Source organism: Xenopus laevis, chromosome 1L (assembly GCF_017654675.1).
Source record: "Xenopus laevis strain J_2021 chromosome 1L, Xenopus_laevis_v10.1, whole genome shotgun sequence".
Taxonomy (NCBI): Eukaryota; Metazoa; Chordata; class Amphibia; order Anura; family Pipidae; genus Xenopus; species Xenopus laevis.
Genome location: NC_054371.1, coordinates 101,837,743 through 101,861,297, shown reverse-complemented (window position 1 = coordinate 101,861,297; position 23,555 = coordinate 101,837,743). Strand labels below are relative to the sequence as shown.

The window sequence follows — 23,555 nt, the reverse complement described above, 5'->3', positions numbered from 1 at the left end:
TACGTAGCAGAGGAGAGCTCTCCGGGCAGTCGGGAAGTTCTTTGGCGATAGTAGTTGTTAGCGGGGTACTGTAAGTAGAGTAAATTGCGGTTGGTGTCTGCTGCTGTTGGTTTATCGAAAAGTACTGGAAGATGCTGGAATCGGCGCCGGACAAGTAGTAGAGCATAGTAACGCTGAGGTGAAGGGAGCAGAAGACCACCAGGAACTTACAGGCTTTCTGTAGAGACGCACCGGGCAGGGCGGACGTAACAGCGGATACTGGCAATAGCGGTTGTTTCATTGTGCTGGAAAGGAACAAGAGAAAACAATCATAAACGCTCGCCCTTTTAATGCGTAAAGCGCACAATGGACACAAGCAACAGGAATATATGCGACTCTGCAGACACCTATGCAAACAGAACGCTCAGCTGGAAAGTTAAATTCACGGTTACCTGAACCGTCAATTCGCACATTGCAAATAACGTGTGTAAGCGATAAACCGTGACAGCTTGTAGCGTTTCATCACTATTTAACCACTTCAGAGCGCACGAGTTGCGAACTTACTCTGGCACTCACATAAGGGTTCTTTCCAGAGAAGCTGTTCTTTGGTAAGTTTAAAAGCATAGCAACATGTTGAGTCCCAGGGAAAAAAAACTAGCTCTATCAACGATGTGCGTCTTATTTGCACCACCAGTGCCGCCCTAACGGGACACTCGCTTCCTGCCCATGTTACAGGATACGCGCATTCTATAAACGTTTAGGGGAAGAAATCTGTATGACGTAACATACGGAGTGTCGCAATTAAGGGGAGGAGGTTGTAACAAAAGGCAGGTCTATGCTAGACCCCAAGCAGCTGACTACCAAGATAACGCTTTTTAAAGAGAGATTGCTGTATATCTCAAAGGCAATAAGCCATTGAGGGGGGAAAAAAGAAAAATAATATAGTGTAGTACTTATGAATGGAATGTTCGCATACACTTTTTTAAGTGCTAATTCACACCTAAATTTTGTTGCGTGCCACCTTGAGCTATATTTATTCTGTGAAATACAATCCCCTAAAAACAGAGGGTATTATGTGATTAAAATTGCACACATGGTTAGGGTTGACGGCCTAGCCGGTAAAACACCTGCCAAGGCTGGGGCTGGTATTACAAATTTACCGGCAATGTAGCTGACGGTAAATTTGTAATACCCTTAAAAAGACCCCTCGGCCAGCCCCCAATTCCCTGTAAAACTTAACTGAAATCCGTCCTGAAATCTCCGCGGTACCGCCCACTTTTGTGTCATGGCCCACCCCTTTTGCCATCACGCCCGCCCCTTTTTGTTTCTGCCCCCCACCAGCCGGTAGTACATTTAGGAAAAGGTGGCAAACCTACCCGTGGTTTCTAGCTGTAGTTGAACAAGAGCCCACAATCCGGTTCCTAGTGAGTTTGGCAGGTGATCATACTTACAAGAAGTAAGTTAAAGTCAGGCTTTGAGACAGGTAAGAGTTTTGGTTCACCCAGGGGCGCTCCACCAATGAGGCGAGTTGAGACACTCGCCTCAGGCGGCAGCGCCCCCCTGGTTACCAGGGGCGGCAAAAATGCCGCTCCTGGTAACTAAGAGCCGAATTTCCGGTTTTCAACCCGGAAATTCGGCTCTTCTAGTGCAGAGAGCGCAAACGCGCTCTCTGCACTAGCGTCGTGCAGCGCCCCGACCCCCTCCTGCGCAGAAAATGTGAGCGCCGTGAGGAGGGGTCGGGGCGGCAACGGAAGGCCGCCTCAGGCGGCATAAAGGCGCGGATCGGCGCTGGGTTCACCTCTAATCTTCTCGTATCCTTAGTGGGTAGAATAAAGCAACGTGTGAAAGCGTTTAAACAATTTTAATAAATAGTTAATATTACACCCACAAAAGTTTCTTCTTTAAAACCGCTTTAAAATCAATGCAGCGCATCCGTCTGGTGATCTCTGGCGTCTTGGATCTCCAGCTGCTTCTTCCAGACTCCGGTGTCAACGCTGACGCATTTCATCATCTGGCTTCTTCCAATGAGCGATGTCCTTACTTCCGGATAGTTGCTTCTTTTACTCACAATGTTCCAAATCTAAAAAAAGGCAGTTAGAACACAGAACAGCATTTCCTGCTTTCCCCCCAAGGTTCTCTCTCCTTGAGAGAGCTTCCACACATGTCGCTTCATTTTACCCACTAAGGATACGAGAAGATTAAGGGTGAACCGGAATGCTTACCTATCTCAAAGCCTGCCTTTAACTTACTTCTTGTAAGTATGATCACCTGCCAAACTCACTAGGAACCGGATTGTGGGCTCTTGTTCAACTACAGCTAGAAACCACGGGTGCAATTTTAATCACAGTAGGGGGGCAGGGGCTGGACGGGGGCCCAGGACAGCAGTCCCAGTGGGCCCCGGACCCCCCAGTCTGACCCTGGACACATCATCAGTGACAATTACATCTGCGCATGTTTGCAAAGTGTAAAGTTTAAGCAATCAAGAATTCAGGCAAAGCCTGCTTGGATTGAAGCTGAGCTCAGAAAAGGAGGTTTGAGACAAAGACAGCTGGAGCAGAGTTTCTATGGAAACCAGCAACATCATCTCTTCATTGGCTGATAGACTGGAGTGGGTATGTAATCTGAGCTGAGAAGATGCACTGCCTTAGCTTGGAGCTGAGCATGCTCAGTAGCCAACAGTCAAAGGAAATTCCTGAGGAGGGGGCAGAGTGGGTTGTGGGAAGTCAGACTTGCATGTTAGCAATGCAGGTGTCAGAAATTTCCTGACTCATGCCCAGGCCGATGTTCATCTTCTGGGGTATGTATCCACACCCTCCCTGTCCCCTCTGTTAATATCAGCCAAAGACAAAGTATAGACGACAATGTCATCGGGAGGGCAGGATATGAAAAAAATCTTACTGGGCTTTTCATTTTCCTACACAGCCTCCCAATTAATATGTATATAGAAACACACTGAAGGGTATTTCCCTGTGATACTTTGGACTGGAGACAAGGGCAAGTTATTTTATGACTATAAGACCCTTCTCTGCTTGGTATCTGATTATATGACTGTTATAAAATTGATATTGACTGTTTCCCATCAACTTGGTGTCCAAAATGGGGTATTCTCCCACTGTGTTTGATATGTACTAAGATATAGGTTTTAATTGCTTTGTAATTCCACACTGTTGTAATTATATGCTTTATTAAACCACTTATTTGCATAACTTAAGTGTCTGTACTAATGATGTGGTGGTAGTTTAGAGTGTTGTTTACCAGTACACGCCAAAAGGCAAAGGTTGGGGGAGCAGTGATCTGGAAGTGGAGAAGGATGTCTTTTTTGCATAATATAGAAGTTGAAGGTAGCAGAGTTTGACACAGGGCCAAAGTCCCAGGTTGTTGGCTACTCCAAGAAGGCATAGCAATGGGGTCTTAATGCACAAAACGTTTACGTTAATTGATTGGTGCAGGACTTCACCCCAAAATCATTGAATGATTGGGCAGTCCCAAAACACATGTAGGTAGGATCCAACCTCCTGATTACATGTACACATTGGTCTGAAGTCATTGTGTATATTCTTTCAAGTCTGTATGGAGTAAGATACACTCTATTCAGAAACTTTACTTGTATATATACCTGTCTCTTACTGACATAATGATGTTGGGAACCTGTTTCAGAATTTCTAACACAAAGCAATTTGTTTATTTCTAATTTCAAATTCTAATTGAGTGTCACCACATGCCCAGTGCTAAAATTCTCCAATATGCCTAGATACACAATTATTTCTTATCAGTAATGGGCAACAAACTACAAGATTTGCCCTCACTCACTGTTTATGAACTATTATGCTTACATTCTTTTCCATATAAAGGAACTATTTTCAGGATATATCATGTATTAGTTCATCAAATGCTCCTGAAAGCATTGCACTTTATTGTGTAGTGGGAGCAAAGCCTACACATATGCCTAGATGATAACACCTGGCTTAACATGCTCCATGATATGATCAAATGCTCTCCCATCACCCTGATACAGGAAACATTCCAAAAGAGGCTATCCAAATGGTATCCATCTTCCTCCTCTACATGTTTTAGGGGTTGTGGACAGGTTGGCTCCTTCGTACATATATGGTGGCAATGCCCTAAAAAAGATAGATTGTGGTCCAGGTTTTACATAATGATTACTGGTATAATATTTAGGAAATCCCCTGCTGAAGCTTTACTCCACAGGAGAGTAGTAGGTGGGAATAAATATTTACAATGACTAATTAGATATATCTTTTTAGCAGCAAAGCAGACCATAGTGAAGGCTTGTAAAATGCCCTCTTTTGACCTCCAACAGGTTAAAACTAGACTAGACTAGAAACAGCAAACTAAGGACCTGCAAGGCAAATACGAAGACCAGAAAAACTTCTCAAGGAGAGATAACATTCATATAAGGGGCCTTCCAGAAACATATACAAATCTGGAAAAAGAAATTGCCACCTTACTGTCCACCCTTGCCCTACATCTATCTCCGGCTAAATTGGACCACGATAGGGTCCGCAGATCTTCTAGTTCAAACCAGCACAATCAGGCCAACCTCACAACATAATTGTCAAATTTGATTATTTCCAATCGCAAGAAACTATTATCAAACCAGCTCTGACTATCCTCCAGTCACATAACACATGAAGTATTGCGGGTCTTTTTTCTTTACACCTCAACTTCTCTCTAACGGCAAGCAGCACTCCTTTTCCACAGACGGAGACATGAGCTCTACAACTCTATCGCCCCACAGATGCAACATTCCAGTCACCTTCAGCAATACAGAGTCCTGCCTGCTCAGTCACCCTTTCCCCAGTTGATTTTCAGTGCATTCAGATATTTCCTTTTTTGCTTGAGTACAGAGTACAAAGAGTATCAAACGCATCAAGAAGGGTTCCTTCTAATGGATGGGGACTCAAACCCAGGCCCGGATTTGGGGAAAGGCCACCTAGGCCCGGGCCTAGGGCAGCAGGATTTAGGGGGGCGGCATGCTGCCCAACCACACCCACATTGGTATTGGGGATGCGCTGGAGATACAATAATTTTTTAAATTTCCCCATTGATGATGAAAATTTGCATGAATAAAGGGGAGGGGACAGGGGTGAAAAACGGCAGTAGGCCTAGGGACGCCCACTATATAAATCCGGCCCTGCTCAAACCTTCGTTTTGATCCTGTGATACACATAAGAAACCTTGGAAACAGAAATATATGTAGTAAATGTCAATTTGTGGCATGCTATAGACCTCTAGTGACCAAACAGAGGTATATAATACAAAAAAAATTGAGCATAGGATTGCCTATGACTAAGTGCTAGGTAAGCATAAAACTTGTTAGGCTCCATGAGGGTTTGTTTTGATATTTTAATATGATGGAATAAAAACAATGCTTTTAACTATAGATCATGCTTATGAAAAAATGATTTTGTTTGATCCTGTGATGGCTAGATCTAACCCCTCCAACAAACTGACCACCAACACTGAAAAGCATATGTAAGCCTATGTTAAAAAAACAGTTAAGTGTAAAAATAAAGACTAGTAAATAGATAGACTGTGCAAAATAATAATGTTTCAAATATAATTAGTTAGCCAAAAATATAATCTATAAAGGCTGGAGTGAGTGGATGTCTAACACAACAGAACAGAACCCAACTTCCTACTTTTCAGCTCTCTAACTCTGAGTTAGTCAGTGACTTTAAGAGGGGCCAGGCCCGAACTGGCAATCTGTGGGTTCTGGCAAATGCCAGAGGGGTTGCTGTAAGTTACCATGAGCTACTATTTGGGCTGTTGTGTGGCCTGTTTGGGCCTCTGTTTACCTGAAATGCCAGGGCCAATTTTGAATCTCAGTCCAGACCTGAGGGGGGCCACATGGGACATTCAATGAGTTTGCAATTGATCCTTAGCATGCAGGCTTGATTCAAAAGCAGTTATGACCCATGCCCCCCCCCCCTCAAGACAGTGATTAGTTTCTGTCTGGTAACTCATCAGTGTAAACCAAGAGAGCTGCAAAGCAAGAAGTAGTGTCCTGGCTTTTATGTTAGACATCCAGTCACTCCAGCATTTATAGATTGCTTTTTTGGCTAAGTATATTGAAAACATTTTTTATTTTGCCTATCTATTTTTGCCTATCTAGTTTTTATTTTTATACTGATCATTTCCATTAAGAAAACACTAGCCTTCCTGCAACTCCTTAATGTTTGTAAGGAAGTGAATCCCAAGAGAAAAAACTATACCTTTTACTATAACCCCCATGCCACGTGCTCTCATCAAAAATTATAACAACCCCAATTGGGGAGACTCAATTACACATTTATAAAGCTCTCACATAATCAAAAAGAAATACAAAACCACCTAACTCAATATTTTAAAGGAAAACTATACCTTCCAAAACAATGAAGGTCTCTATAAAAATATCTTGCATAAAACAGCTCATACGTAAAACCGTGCTTCATGTAAATAAACCATTTTCATAATAATATACTTTTTTAGTAGTGTGTGTCATTGGGTAATTCTAAATAGAAAATTGCCATTTTAAAAAATAAGGGCCAACCCTTGGGATCCTAGGATTCATTGTGCACACAACAAACCATATTTGTTAGGTCACATGAGCCAATTAATAGACAGAGTTCAGTGTTTTGCTTCCACACTTCTTTCACACCTGGTTATAGCATTTCTAGTCAGGTGATCTCTGAGGCAGCACATAGACCATCACTAAATGCTGGACGGACTGACGCACGTTTTGCAATTCGCTTTTTCAAAATTGCCTTTTGAAAAAGCGAATTGCGAAACGTGCGTCAGGGCAACTGACGGTCTCCTTGTTTTTTTTAACAGGTGTTCTTTTTATTGAGGGTCTCCTTGTTTTTAGCTTTAAACCACCGGATGGTGGGGCGGGATTGAAACTAAAAATCTTTTTAATATTCTCAGACTCTTTTACTTATCTATTTTCTCTTCTAAGGACTGTGGGGTTTGCGGTTTTGTAGGTTAAGATAGCCTTCAAACAGATAGAAAGGTACAATTGAGACCGCAGCCCTACAGGTCCTGTCGTTCTACATCTTTGTGGTGCTCCTAGGGACTTAGAAAAAAAACTATAGTTATATTCTTGGGAGCAACTCCACTCTCTATACAATTTCACTTTTCTCAACTTTTAATCAAGAGGTCGATAACCAGGAGGTTTCTTAATTGTGACTATAGTGATTAACTCCTAGATTTTAATTAATTTATGCACAAGTCACTAAATGGAATGGTGAACTAATTAATTGCACATGGCACTTTATTAATCAGAATTAGAATTATTCAACATTGAATTGATTGGACAGGTCACTTTATATTGTACATTTTAATGAATTACAATAGTAAACCTTTTATTGGTTAAATTGATTAAGAATATTGAGAGTGAATTTAATGAATTTTTTTGAATGAAATGGAATCCTTATAAGATAAACGGCACCTTAAATTATAAGTGATTGAATAGGGAGTAACTAACTCCTAATCTTTAGTTCAATTGGTTATCGCCGTGTGGGTTAAACCGGAATAAAATAACAAATGATACCAATTGTAAAGTTTTTTTTTTATTAGAATCATTATTAAAAGGTGTTTGAAGGTGAATGTTGCATATGATTTGCCATATCCAGTAGAGAGGAGTTAGATTCACTAGACTGTAACAATAAGCAACATTGTAATTTGCTAATCTGGTGTTATCAGTTTATTTTAAAGATTACCAACATAGTTTCAATTCGGATTACTGTAACAATTAAGGGTATCCTTTTCTAAACTATACAACGAATTGAAACTATATTTGGAGAGAATTGGTTGAACTACAGAGGTGTAGTATTTGATACAGTTACAAAACAAGGTTCTTTTCTTTCTCTTTTCTTTTTCATTACAATTAACTGATACCTTGTGTGACTGTAGAGTCTGAGTACCCATTTATTATTGTAAGAGTTAACTTTTCTTTCTAATAAAATTTATATATTATAACTACATTTTCACCTATTCAGTGAATGAATACATTTGTTTTTGTTATCCTCTAAAGTTGCAATATAAAAAGACCATCTATGCTCAATTTTAATCCTCTGAGATAAATCATCCACTCTATATCTAATGACTTCTTGGATACATAAATGATGTAAATATGAAAAAACATCTTTCATAGTCGGAGATTTATCTCTAATCCAACACAAAAATATGGATTTTCGAGTGGCTGCCATAACTAACCAGCAAAAATCAAAAATTTCAACTGGAAAATTAGTCGAAGAAAATTTTTTTTACCAACACATCCTTCATACCTAATCAAGCAAAATGCGAATTCAATATAATATCTAAATTAATTGATCTTTTAACAAAAGAAGTGACACTCTCCCAAAGCTTTTTAATAAATGGACACAACCTAATATAGTGAAAAAATTTACATTTTGTTCTTCACACTTAGGACAATAAGAAATCTTTTGAGAATCAGTTGCGTTCTGGAATAATATTCCATAACCAAGGTGGATGAACTGATATTGTTGGTCTCTCCATCCCTCAGAATTTACATTTTTCCTGAGACTTCAAGAGATCCTCAGATGTAATATTTATTCCCAAAAAGGAAGCTCATTTGTCTTTTGATTTAATTAGTGGGTCACTATCATTGGACAGTTTATTAAGTAAATGCCATGATATCAAAGGAATACTATTAAGTCTATGATCCTCAGATAGTTGCAATATCGATTCATAAAACTGATGCTTCTTTATTTGTGACTTTGTTCTGCTACCAATCAAAAAAAAAACCCCTTGTCTAATCTGTGAATAGCTTAGTCTCTCCTTCTCTGAAAGATTATATAACCCTTTAACTACTTCCCATTTAAAATTTTCTGGGCGAACTGAATCCTAATTTGCAAATGCAAATTAGGGGCAGGAAGGGAAATCACTTTTCATCACAAAACAAGGATGCAAACATTTTTTTCTACTTTTTCCTTTCCTGACCCTAATTTGCATATGCAAATGCAAATTAGGAGTTGAATTTGTTTCAGTATTCCTCTGAATCTTTCACAAAGGATTCAGGGATTCAGCCAAATTCCAGATAGTGGATTTGATGCATCCCTATAGAGAAGATAAAAAACTGTAGTGGTGGTGACAGAAAAAGTCTGTTGCTGAAGTGTGATACTAGGAAAGTAGAAAAGCAAATATGATAGACCAGATGGTTGATTGTAACCCCCTTTGTCTTTTCGTACCGGCCCTGGTCCCCCAGACCTCCCCCACAATAATGGGGTTATACATAGTTACATAGTTACATAGTTACATAGTTAAATTGGGTTGAAAAAAGACAAAGTCCATCAAGTTCAACCCCTCCAAATGAAAACCCAGCATCCATACACACACCCCTCCCTACTTTTAATTAAAATTCTATATACCCATACCTATATTAACTATAGAGTTTAGTATCACAATAGCCTTTAATATTATGTCTGTCCAAAAAATCATCCAAGCCATTCTTAAAGGCATTAACTGAATCAGCCATCACAACATCACCCGGCAGTGCATTCCACAACCTCACTGTCCTGACTGTGAAGAACCCTCTACGTTGCTTCAAATGAAAGTTCTTTTCTTCTAGTCTAAAGGGGTGGCCTCTGGTACGGTGATCCACTTTATGGGTAAAAAGGTCCCCTGCCATTTGTCTATAATGTCCTCTAATGTACTTGTAAAGTGTAATCATGTCCCCTCGCAAGCGCCTTTTTTCCAGAGAAAACAACCCCAACCTTGACAGTCTACCCTCATAATTTAAGTCTTCCGTCCCTCTAACCAATTTAGTTGCACGTCTCTGCACTCTCTCCAGCTCATTTATATCCCTCTTAAGGACTGGAGTCCAAAACTGAACTGCATACTCCAGATGAGGCCTTACCAGGGACCTATAAAGAGGCATAATTATGTTTTCATCCCTTGAGTTAATGCCCTTTTTTATGCAAGACAGAACTTTATTTGCTTTAGTAGCCACAGAATGACACTGCCCAGAATTAGACAACGTGTTATCTACAAAGACCCCTAGATCCTTTTCATTTAAGGAAACTCCCAACACATTGCCATTTAGTGTATAACTTGCATTTATATTATTTTTGCCAAAGTGCATAACCTTGCATTTATCAACATTGAACCTCATTTTCCAGTTTGCTGCCCAGTTTTCCAGTTTAGACAGATCACTTTGCAAAGTGGCAGCATCCTGCATGGAACCTATAGTTCTGCACAATTTAGTATCATCTGCAAAAATAGAAACAGTACTTTCAATGCCCACCTCCAGGTCATTAATAAACAATTTGAAAAGCAAGGGACCTAGTACAGAGCCCTGCGGTACTCCACTAACAACACTGGTCCAATTAGAAAATGTTCCATTTACCACCACTCTTTGTAGTCTATCTTTTAGCCAGTTCGCTATCCAGGTACAAATACTATGTTCCAGGCCAACATTCCTTAATTTAACCAGTAACCTTTTGTGTGGCACTGTATCAAATGCTTTAGCAAAGTCTAAGTAAATCACATCCACTGCCATCCCAGAATCGAGGTCTCTACTTACATTCTCGTAAAAAGAAATTAAGTTAGTCTGGCAAGATCTATTACGCATAAAACCATGCTGGCACAAACTCATAGTATTATGATTTGCTATGAAGTCCAGTATCTTATCCTTTATTAACCCTTCGAAAAGCTTTCCTAATACTGACGTCAGACTAACTGGCCTATAGTTTTGAGGCTGAGAACGGGATCCTTTTTTGAATAGAGGCACCACATTAGCAATTCGCCAGTCTCTTGGCACAATACCAGATCTCGATGAATCCTGAAAAATTAAGTAAAGAGGTTTGGCAATCACAGAGCTAAGCTCGCTAATTACCCTGGGATGAATACCATCTGGCCCTGGACCTTTGTTAATCTTAACCTGTTCAAGTACCAAGGGGGAAAATCCTTAAAGACTGCGACTCCATGATGTATGACACATAGGGCATTTTCTCTACTGTCATATTTCAGTTATTGTTCATGGAGAAGTGCCTATGGAGAACCAAAACACCTGTAAGTAGGTATTTTAATAATTCTTTTGTTCTTTTCTCCTAACATACCTCCTACCATCCCCTAATTAGGTGGGATATTCCAAATTCATGTACTTGAATTGAGTCTGTAGGTGTAAACTGGCCCTGGTCAGGATTGCCCCTATTTTACAAAAGATAATTTGTGAATAGCTTAGTCTCTCCTTCTCTGAAAGATTATATAACTCTTTAACTACTTCCCATTTAGAATCTCTCAATCTCGCTAAAGAGATTTTTGTTTTTTTGTTTTGCCAAATGAAATTGCTCAAAATTCGATCTAACTTTTGTACGTCCGAATGTTTTAACAATAAAGGAAGATTAAGGATGGGGTATATTATTTTTGGAAAAATTAACATTTTAAATAATGCCACTCTACCAATTAGAGTGAACTATTAATCCATTTTTTGCAAAGGGCATTCATAGTCTGGATTAAAGGAGTGTAATTCAAAGAGTATAATTTAAAAAGGTCTGAAAAGATTAGAATACCAAGGTACTTTATTTTACCAGAAGGTGCTTAAGTTGAAGATCTACAAGCAACTGTCTTGGAATAACATTACAAACATTTAATATGTCAGTCTTACTTGAGTTAATAATGTATCCTGAAAAAGTTTTGTAATAATCAAAAAAATGTAAGATATTTTTAAGTGATAGAGTGGCATTACTAACAACCAAAAGGAGATCATCAGCCTATGCTAATGATTTAATATGGTTACCATCAATATTCAAACCTTGAAAAAGATTAGAAAAATCAGAGGTTCCATGAAGATATTAAACAAAAGAGGAGACAGAGGACATCCTTGACGAGTACCTCTGAAAAGACCAAACATTTTTGTTCTCCATCTACATCGATTCTCGCTTTAGGATTTGAGTAAATAGAGTTAAGTAAAGTAATAAATTGTTCTTTAAGACCAAACCTATCACAACATTCAGAAAGATATTTCCATGAAACATTATCAAAAGCATTTCAGCATCGAAACTTAATATTGAACATGGATTCATAGATTTCTTAGCTTTATAGATAACATTCAACAAGGTACGTATGTTTTTAACACCTGTTCTATTCTTTACAAAACCATTTTGTTGAGGAGAAATAATACTAGGTAATAACTGCAATAATCTATCAGCTATTATTTTCTTTAGAATCTTAAAATCAAGATTTATTAAGGAAATAGGTCTGAAAGAGGCTGGTTGAGGATCCTTTCCCTCCTTCGGAATTAATTTACTATGAGAAATAGAGCTAGACTTTAATGTCTTCCCATTACAATAAATTTTGTTGTACAGGTTTGTTAAGAAAGGGGCTATTTCCAATTTTAATGACTTATAAAATGGAGATGTTAATCCGTCTGGACCTCCTGCTTTAAAATCTTTAAGTGAATTAATAATGGAAAGCACTTCTTGCGTATTAATAGGTTGATTAAGTAAATCAAATTGTTCCTTGGATAATTTCAGGAAGCTCATTTTTGAAAGAAACTGCAAACTTGTATGTGAAGGAGAGTAATCAGATTCAAAATAGTTTTTAAAAATATTTACTATATATTTAGGTAAGTTAGTTAGTTGATTTAAACTATTTCTAAGAAGCATTGGCTTATGTTGTCTATTACTTTTTTAAACAAATTAGCTAGAAACCTATTTGATTTGTTATGCAAATTATTAAATTTAGCCTTATAATATGCTGCTAGATCTGGTTCATGATGCAGTGGGTGGTGCCTAGCGGGAAACTCATAGGCTGACTCTGCTTGGTTCAGAATGTTCAAGAGTGGTATTCTAAGAGCTGCTGCCATCTGACCATACACATCCTTAGTCACAGGGCAGCAGGTTAACCTGACTTAACCTGACTTACCTGCTGTCAGTGTTAAGGTAATTCAGGTTGCCTTGGACATACAATTCTCCTTGGAGTGAAAAGTGAAAACCGACAGATATCGAATTTGGAGAAGATTTTATCCTTCCTTAAATGTTAGAAATGTCCTGGAATTAAAGGGAGAGGATATCTGGTTTTTATCTGTTATTGAGTTAAGTTCCAAAAGTCAATATAGGGCTTGAGACAGTGATCTTTATTCTCAACAACAATAATTCCAGCCTTGGCAGGAAAAGTTGAAGGACAAATATAACCCTTAGCATGGTTCTCATCCAAATATTCCTGCAGGACTTATAACTTGGGTTCAACCATCTGGTAAATACTCCTGAAAGGAATTTGACATTGTGAGAAAAGATCAACAGGAAATGATAGATGCGGCGAGGAGGAAGAGAGTCAGCTCCTTTCTTATCAAAGATATCTAAGAAGTCATATTGTTCGGTAAGCCTAGGAAAAGTTGCTCTGCAGGTAAACAACATCATTTCAGAGATTTAAAAGATGAACCATGCAGACCGTAAATGTGACAAAAACTGCCAGTATCCCAATTGATTGTTGGGTTGTGTTTGCGTAACCATGGTAAACCATCAATAAATGGAAATAGAGGCCTCAACTTCAAAACAGTGTTTCAGATTGAATTTTATTTAAGGTAACACACAATGGAATTATCTCTTTGAGAATGGGGCCAGAACTCAGCTGCAAACAAAATACTGTTTAGCTCTGAAAGGAGTTTTATGACTGTTCACAATCTTGGAGTCCAAGAAACACCTGCATGCCCCAGAATCCAGTATGGCTGGCAGGACCAGAGCCTTATCCTCCCACTGCAGAGAAAGGCAAATAGTGAGGAGAGGAGAAAGTCAAGTTGTGGTTTCAAGGTTCTATGAAAAGTCTTACAAGAGTGTTGTGTCAGGCAGTTGTTAAGGAGGTTGCCTGATAAACCACAATATAGACAACGGGTCATTCTTCTGTGACACAGCCACTTTTTTGGGGAAAAACTAGACCACAAATTTGCATCAGTTCAGGTTCCAAAGAAGTCAAGGGCCTCTAATCTGTCTTAGAAGGAAGGAGGAGCCTTAAGCATAAGCCAAGAAGCAAAAGGATGACTGGTCTTTTCAGTTTTTCTTTCCCTTAAACTCTGGTCAATCTAAACTGACAGCAGAATAAGTTCCTTTAAAGAAGCTAGAACCCCAGCTCAGCAATTTCATCTTTCAGAGCAGAGAGGCCTAAGCATTACTGATGTATGAGGGCTGCCTGGTTCCAGACAGTGGCAAAAGAATACTGCCGAAACTCCATGGTATACTCTTGCAGTGGATGAGCCCTTTGATGTAGATTATGCAAGGCAGCTTCAGACGAAGAGATGCAATGAGAAACTATTCAACTGACTGGAGGACAGGATTTTGTTGTTCCATCAACTGAACTTGAAAAGGCTTGTGGCTGACTTTGCAAAAGTGAAATGATTACCACAGATTAACTTGTTGAGAGAAGTAGGTTTGCAGTTTAAGGGAAAACAGAAGCATACAAGCAGTCACAAAAGTCCCGAAGATGCTGTGGTGTCCAGAAGACTTATCAGGTAATACAATCTTGGGAGCATTAATGTTGGCACATGCATACGGACATATAATTACAGTCCCATTTAGACTGTAAGCCCTACGGGGTAGGGTCCTCTTGCCTTTTGTTTCCTTGATACTGAGCACTTAATCTGTATTGTAATTATATTTTATATTTATGTGAATTGTATTTCTAATAATGCATTTATTGTTACTTTTTATTCCAATGACCCCTTGTTTGTTACTACTAATTTATTGTTTTGCTGTACAGTGCTTTGCCCTCAAGGAGCGCTTTAAAAATAAAAATATACATACATACATACATATACATACATATAATTCCGGTTCCGAATAATGTGGTGTAACAATATTAGGCTTATCTGAAAGAACTGATTTTGTGGTAATTAAAGTGTTTATGGAACTTGGTATTCATTTTTTTCATATAATAGATTCAGTGGTATGTAATTTTCCATTCTGAGAAAAGTACCTATTTTGTCATTTAAATCTAACATATTTGTATAATAGAGTATATTTATTGTATAGCTTGGCATATGGTAGTTATTTACAAGATTATATATTTTACATATATTTTTCATCATTATATATTTTGTCCGAGTTTTTTTTCAACATAATTAATTCTGTAAGTAACTTTACATTTCATAGGATTGTATACATTTAAGAGACAAGTTCATTACATTATATAATGCAGAAGATAGAAAGACATATTTCCCAGTCAGTAACCATTTCTATATACATTTACATAGTGCTGATAGACTTGGTTGGTGCTAGAGAAGTAGGGATGCACCAAATCCAGGATTCAGTCCTGGATTGGTCCTGTTTCGGCAGGATTCGGCCAAATCCTTGTACCTGGGTGAACCAAATCCTAATTTGCATATGCAGGTCAGGAAGGAAAAATTACTTGACTTTTCGTCACAAAACAAGGATGTAAAAATTTTTTCTACTTTTTCCTTTCCTGACCCTAATTTGCATTTGCACAGAAAAAGTCTGTTACAATGTGATACTAGTAGAAAAGTAGAAAAGCAAATATGATAGACTAGATGGTTGATTGTTACCCCCTTTGTATCTTCGAGCAGGCCTTGGTCCCCCAGACCTCCCCCACAATAATGGGGTTATACAAGGGGGCGAAATCCTATGCCTATGGAAAACCAAAACACATGTATGTAGGTGAGTATTTTAATAATTTTTTTGTTCTTTCCTCCTAACATACCTCCTACCATCCCCTAATTAGGTGAGATATTCCAAATTTATGTACTTCAATTGAGACAGTGGGTGTAAACTGGCCCTGGTCAGCCTGCATTGCACCTATTTTACATACAGATAAGTTTGTTTTAAACAATGTTGCTATACATATATTACTATATATTGTACATTTCAACCAGCGCAGATGCAGCTAGTGGTTTAGAAGGATTTTAAAGGGTCGGACTGGAGCCTTGGGGGCCCACCGGGCCCTCCTGGCAGTCCCGGTTCATTGAATCGGCTGCATACACATGTTCAAGTTTGGCCTGTATCGGTATTCTACTGCAGCGGTGGTGAGAGATATATGCGGCTCCTATGAGGATCCTAAACGCGTACCTGGTATGCTGTTTATGCCTTTGAGTTCGGCCTGATTTGACTGTTTTTATACTGTAGCCAAGGTGAGGGATACACTGTATCAAGTATTTTCGGCATATGCATTTTCTCGATTTTCGTTTCTGGAAACACCTGCACTGGCTACAATGTTTCTGTTGATACAATGCACATTTTTGAAATGACAGGATTAGTAGTGATTTTGGTACACTAAATATTACTGCTGCTGATAAGACAAGTATCTATTTTTGGAACATTGAACGTTACTACCAATGCTTTTTATTCTTATTTATTGAGTGCAGTGTACAGTGCCAGCGTGTCATATATATATAGTATATTTGACTATTATACTTTACCTACACATCTCTGTATACATTGTAGCATGGTTGGGAAAGTCATGGATGGAAAGTATATCCCTCCCAGAATCCTCTATGAAGCAGTGCAAAGGGATGTGAAAATGAGGCTGTGAGTAGCAGGGAGGTGATTAGCCTCACCTGGAGTAAAAAGGTGGGGTCTCAATTAAGGCTGGTCTCTGCCCTGGAGAGAGAGAAAGGAGAGCTACTGGAGTGCTGTGTTAAAAGTTTGCTTAGTAACTGCATGTTACCTGTGTTTAAAGCATAAGGACTTTTATTGCTGGGTGCAAGTTTCCAGAAAAAGACAAGTTATCTGGTAGCAAGGACTGGCTACCAGCTACTGCCTTAAGTGTTTGGGGAGCGGCTGCTTCCAGGAGGAAACCACAAGGAATCTCCAAAGGACTGTGAGTTAACAGTTAATTTTGTTTGCTGGACTTGTATTGCCCAAGTGGGCGACTGTGGGACCTTTGGGAAAAGGACATTTTCATTTATCAGTACAGCTGGACTATTTTTGTTTACTGCCTTCCCAAAGGGTATGAACTGTTATGTTGGTGTTTAAGCTGCTGTGTTAAATAAATGCACACGAGAGATCAGCTGGAAACCTGTGTACTGTCTACTGTCTGTGTGAAAGGAGTTGCTGCTGCTACTACCTAAAGAGCCATTCCCCCACAACATATATGACATACAATATGGAGGATGTTTCTATTTCTAATTATGCTGGCAGAGTGGAGTGCATGGGCGCTGACATGAGTAACCTTAGCACACGAGAAAGACAAGCTGCTGATATATTTTCAGATACTAATGAAGATTTATTCACATGTTTTACTGATGACGCAATGGATCTGTGTTATGAACTGGAAAGAAATAAATATGATTACGGAGATGCGTTTATGGTGGGATATCTCCACTTTACAAAATTATATAAAAGTTGGCCGTATTCCTAGGGGCCTCCGGATAAAGAAGTTTCCTGCCTTTTCGGATGTCTCACGGGATTTCGTTGAATCTTGGAATTCCACGTTGTCAGCATGTTCCCATACATTAATGGAACTTATTATTGATTTCCATACCAAAAAACATAAGTTAATACAGGATGGCATCAAGGAACTTCAATCGGATCTGTTAAGACGTGAGGTGAGTGTTGAAATAGCGGAGAAATTGGATACCATCAAAAATCTTGTTAACAAATTGGAGAGGGAGGTAAAGCATACTAAACGGGAAAAATTTTTGAGGGATAAGAAGGATTATGAGTTTAATCGTGTATATGACTGGAACATTCGGAGAAAGGATTTCACTACCCATTATAAATCCACTGCTGGCAAAAAGTCCAATAAAGGCTATAAGAAGCATGACAAAAAAGTGAGATTTAGGGATGGGGATAACCAACAATCTGATAGTTCAGTTTTGTCCTCTGATTTTTTACACACGGAGGGGGATCACTCCCACGGGAAATCGGAGGAGGATACCAGAGGAAGGACCAACAAGAACCCTTTGTCCCAGAGAGAGAGTGAAAACCAGGAGCCAATCTCAACCAATCGATCCAGAGGATTTAATGTGGAATCGCAGGGGAAGTGGCGACAGAGGAAACATCGGCCGACTGTGATACCAGAACCAAGTTCTGTTTTGAATAATCATATAACCTCTATATGTAATGTTATCAACTTATCTCATCGTGTCTTGTCTGGGTTTTGAGTCTGGGATTAAATTTTGTCCCAGACAAGAACATGCAAACATTTGATACTATTCTGGATATCAATAACTTTATCCGTAGAATAACCTTAAAGAATCATTTTCATCAGTCTATTGATTCTTGTGATAGTGATGAGTATAGTAATGAGATTGATCCCTTGTCTTTATCTATTTCATTTACCTCGCCTATTTCTCGGTCTATATATAACATACAAGATCTACATAATGATCTGGAAACTACCAATTTTTCCTTTGAGGATTTATGTACAGTTAACTTGATGGAGGAACTTTTAGTCGAATCAAATCAACATGATGGTGTTGGTACATCTATTGTACAAACTGGGCTACAGGAAAAATCCCATTTTTACCCCGTAGAAAGTAGGGGCGCACACATTGATTTGTTTCAAAAGTTAGTTATTAAAGATCTAAGTAGGTTGCATCGTAGAAGATTTTGTAGTAACAAATCCGCAAATTTAACTGATCAGGAGATCAAGGCTCTGAATGATCTTAGAGCAGATAAATCTATTGTTATAAAAAATGCCGATAAGGGTGGCTCTATTGTGGTTCTTGATGCAGAATACTATAAGTCAGAAGCATTGTGACAGCTACATGATACAACCACATATCGTATTTTGGATAAAGATCCTACTACTGTATTCCATACTAGAGTCTTGAGACTATTAGATTGGGCTAAATTCAAATTAATTTTGAATTATTCTGAGTATTCGTATCTGAATAGAACCAATCCATGTATACCCATTTTTCATTGGCTGCCTAAGGTTCACAAAAGTCTGACCGAGGTTAAGTGTAGACCTATAATATCAGGCATTGGTTCCTTGAATGAACCCTTATCTGAATACGTTGATCGCCTTTTACTTCCAATGGTATTTAATTTGTCGAGTTATCTGAGAGACAGCACTGACTGTATTAACAAATTACAGAAAGTCGTTTGGAAGGCATCATATAGATGAGTTACTTTAGACGTCACTGCTTTGTACTCTTCCATAGACCATCAAAGAGGTACTTCTGCTGTTCAATTCTGGTTGACCCATCATGGACTGTACTCAAGTGTACAGAATGAATTTTTGATGGAGGCCCTATATTACCTCCTAAGTGCTAACTATTTCATGTTTAATGGGTCGTTCTATCTACAAAAAAAGGGTGTGGCAATGGGGGCGCATTTCGCACCCTCTTATGCCAATCTTTCTATGGGTCTATGGGAGCGGAAATTCATCTATGATGATTCTAATCCCTTTCGTGACAATATTGTATGCTATTATCGATTTATCGATGATTTAATACTTATTTGGGATGGTTATTCCGCCACTGTGGACAAACTTGTACTCTATTGCACGGGTTGGGACATCTCCTTTACTAGTGAAACTTCTGTAGATGAAATAGCTTTTTTGGATATTAAATTTACATCTGAAAATGGAATTATAGATACAGATTTGTACCGTAAGCCCATTACCCGTAACACCCTTCTCCACGCGAACAGTAGTCATCCCAAACATGTTTTGAGAGGTATACCTTTTGGCCAGTTTTTAAGGTTGCGCAGGATTTGTACGACATGGAATTCCTTTAATTCTCAAGCAATGGATCTGTGGGATCGCTTTGCTGAAAGGGGTTATACTACTATGGATATAAAAAGAGCATATGATAGAGCCGTGGGCGCGGATCGCAAGGATTTATTGAAAAGCGAACCAAGAGAAAGATTAGGGCCAGGGTCTCTAGGAACTCACATTCTAATAGATCTAGCAGATTTGTAACCCAACTCTCAGCGAACCAGGCCGATTTCCCTAAGATCATCACCACTTACTCGAGGGATACCCCATTTTTGAAGAAAATTATACATAAGCATTGGGGGGTTTTGACACAGGACCCTGTTCTACAAAGGATGTTACCCTCTCAACCAAGTTTTGTCTTTAAAAGGGGTAAAACGATTGGCTCTTCTTTATCCCCGAGTTTGTTTTTGGAAGAGAAACCAATGGGCCCTTCTAATTGGCTTAGTGTTAAGGGTAGCTATAGATGTGGTAAACCACAATGTCATGCCTGTACCCTGATGAATCCATCCAAGTTTTTTGTGTCTAGAAATAACCCACACAATATCAGGTTCTATGCCAACTGTGGTACGAAAGATGTGATATATTTGGCTACTTGTGTATGTGGTATCCAGTATGTAGGTAAAACTAATAGACCAGTGAGGAAACGCATTTCTGAACATATGAATGGAGTGTCGAGAGGTGATAGGAGTTCGGCCATACCGTAGCTAAACATTTAATAGAACAACATGGAGGCAAAAAATGTATATCTTTCCAGGTTATTGATAGAGTTGTTTCAGGAAGGGAGATATAGAGAGAGTTCTTTTGAAAAAAAAAGCCTTTTGGATTTTCACCATGGATACGGTGACACCTAGAGGCTTAAATAGAGAATGGGAACTTAACTGCTTCATAGAGTAAATGTCAAATCTTATAGCATCTATTTTTCATATACATTTATTTATTTACAAATATTCCATTATATCTCAATATATATATATATATATATTTTTTTTTTTTTTTTTTATTACATATTTTCCATTACACAGTTTTTTGGAAGTCCTTTTTCTCTCTTTTTTCTCTTTCTCTTTTTATTTTTATCTTCTGCTTCCTCGTTCTCTTTTTCTCTTCCTTTCTTCTTCTTTTTAGGACCCATTGTATATGACAGCAGCTTATCCTTTATTTTGGTTCTTTATCTGGGTCTATATGGTTTCTTTATTTTGTGTGCTTTGGAGCTACTTATTTCTGATAGGCAACTTCATTTATTGGTGTATTTACATTATATACAACTCATCAATGTGTACATATACAGATATTTATTTATATACTTATACATATTTTTCCTAGTTTATATCGTTATATTATAACATATTACAATGCATTAGATCATATTGATTAGATGTGTTTTTGAAACTTCATACTGTGATTTATATAAATGTGACTATGATGTTTTTAATCAGATTGATTGGTATTTACCAGGTGTTTTTAATCAATGGATTAAGCAATATGTATAAATATGTTGCCAGCAGGGGGCGCTTTTGGCTTCTGATGAAGTGACCGCTGTAGTCACGAAACGCGTTGAGCCATGCACTCCCCTGCTCTGCTCATTTGGATTTTTGTGTGCTTTTAAAGAAGCACATATACAATTGTTCCATACAACTTTTCTATTCAAACTAGCACCAAACTTTTGCGCCTCCAGTTTAGTATTGTAAACTTGTAAATTGATAGACTGATACATTTCCTATAATTGGCCCTGCTGAGCAGAATTAAAAAGTTTTATCAAAAGCAGCAGCTAGAATTGATACAATAGTTGTTAATATTCCACAGATACTGCTAAGAAATGTGAACTAATGTAGCAATTTGTAACAGTTCAGAATCTGCTCCTGGATTACTTAGCTGCCAGATTGAAACAAAAGAGACAGGAACACTAAACTTTAAACCTCAATTTTGGAAAAACAGTAGAAAATAAAACATGGAAAACAATTGGAAAAAAAATATTTTTATTCGATGAACAATCTGAAAACAACTGAACTTAAAAACGTTTTGGAAGGTGAACAACCCCTTTAAATTGGAAGGTTTGACACATTTTTTTTGTGTTTCTCTGCTACAGTGATAATTTGTACCCTTATAGATGACAGAAACTCAATTTTCCATGTCATGTAATCATGTACTTACATGTAAACATAGCCACATAAAATGACTAGAACACATAATTGAATTTTATGTATGCAATTTAGGTATACAGAATACAAATATATATATTTATTTCAGCACATTTTTACTGCCAGTGAAATTATAGACAGCGGACTCTGTACTATAAGCTTGATTATGTATGCAAGTACAAGTGCAAAGTGTGATATCAGGCACTCTTTAAAATTATTCATAAAGGAACTTGCTCATTGCAACTTTTGCCTAGAGCCAATGTGCCAGTTTCACTGCTTAGATAAAAGTTCTCAATTGTGTGCAGGGTGCAAAGTACAGGGCACAAGTGATCCCTGGAATTAACAACTGCATTGAAGAGGTATTACTTTGAGGGCTCCTTTTGCATGTTGTATATACACACGAAGCTGCTTTGCACCTATCACACACTAAGGGCCAAATTTATCAAGTGTTGAATTTAGGGGATAAAGTGAATAGGATTAACCCGTAACTCGAATCAAATTCGATTTGAATTTTAAAAACTCGATTCAGCAGGTTTAAGGTGGCGAATAGTCGAATTTGAGTTCTTAAAGGGCCAGTGTATGATAAATTTTGAAAGTCTAATTAGAATTTTTTTAAATATACCCGAATTTTAACAATTGCCTAGCCAAATTCGACAGTTTTGGCCATAAAATTCAAATTCAAAAGTTTTAATCTCCACTTCAAACCTTGATAAATCTGCCCCTATGATTGTTTTTAACATGTCAAAAAGCATTGTTTTCCTGGGTAAACTAAAAGACCACCCCAGGAAAGGCCCCTAGTGAAGTGAAAGAGCTCAAAATAGTTACATAGTTACATAGTTAAATTGGGTTGAAAAAAGACAAAGTCCATCAAGTTCAACCCCTCCAAATGAAAACCCAGCATCCATACACATACCCCTCCCTACTTTTAATTAAATTATATATACCTATACCTATACTAACTATAGAGATTAGTATCACAATAGCCTTTGATATTATGTCTGTCCAAAAAATCATCCAAGCCATTCTTAAAGGCATTAACTGAATCAGCCATCACAACATCACCCGGCAGTGCATTCCACAACCTCACTGTCCTGACTGTGAAGAACCCCCTACGTTGCTTCAAATGAAAGTTCTTTTCTTCTAGTCTAAAGAGTTAGCCTCTGGTCGGTGATCCACTTTATGGGTAAAAATGTTCAAAAATGGTCTGAAATAAAAATAACAAATCGGCCAAATCGTTGGAAGTGACAGGGTTAAAATCTGAGAGAGAGAGATTTATAGTAAAGGCTAGTGAGTTGTGAGTTGGGGTGTTTGTCTACTGCTAAAGTTCAAAGGAGGAGGGGGCACCTCCGTGCACTGTCCAAAATGGCCATCACTTGAGACAGCTCCGCACCAGCCATGCAGTTTAAGCTACTGGATGCTACCATTGGCACCAAATTAGCTCTCAGTCACTACAGCGATTAGGGGAATCCTCCACCCAAGTGTATGGCCAGCCAGCGGAACGCGTAGAAGGTAAGTTAAAACCCTTTCTTCCCCAACATCTGGGACACACCCAGTCTCAGACTTCTTAGAGAAGGCCCAACAAACTGCAACATCACAATAGCACAATAGCATCTCAAAGCAGTTTATTCGGGAGCCAGGCTTCACCCTCTCTGGAACAGGGTGATGCTTCACTCTCCTTGGATGAGGTAGTTCTAGGGAGATTTAAAATTCTGCTTCAACAGGAATTAGACGCTATGACCAACAAAATTACAACAGACCTCACTAAACAAATGGTGGATCTGGACCATCATATTAATGATGCGGAAG

At 38.4% G+C, this 23,555-nt stretch overlaps 1 protein-coding gene across 3 annotated transcripts in view; it reads right to left on the bottom strand.

Moving 5' to 3' along the window:
• b4galt1.1.L (UDP-Gal:betaGlcNAc beta 1,4- galactosyltransferase, polypeptide 1, gene 1 L homeolog) overlaps nt 1-1,283 on the bottom strand; it is a 58,166-nt gene extending 56,883 nt beyond the window's left edge. The window contains exons 1-2 of one of the 3 annotated variants that reach the window (XM_018254167.2): nt 432-1,283; nt 4-284 (exon numbers count right to left, since the gene is read on the bottom strand). In XM_018254167.2, the coding sequence (XP_018109656.1) occupies nt 4-280 (277 nt within the window). In that variant the 5' untranslated portion in view covers nt 281-284; nt 432-1,283. The remainder of the gene's footprint in view (nt 1-3; nt 285-431) is intronic. The other 2 variants (XM_018254156.2, XM_018254164.2) reach the window with 2 other exon arrangements.
• Between the last annotated feature and the right edge of the window lie 22,272 nt (nt 1,284-23,555).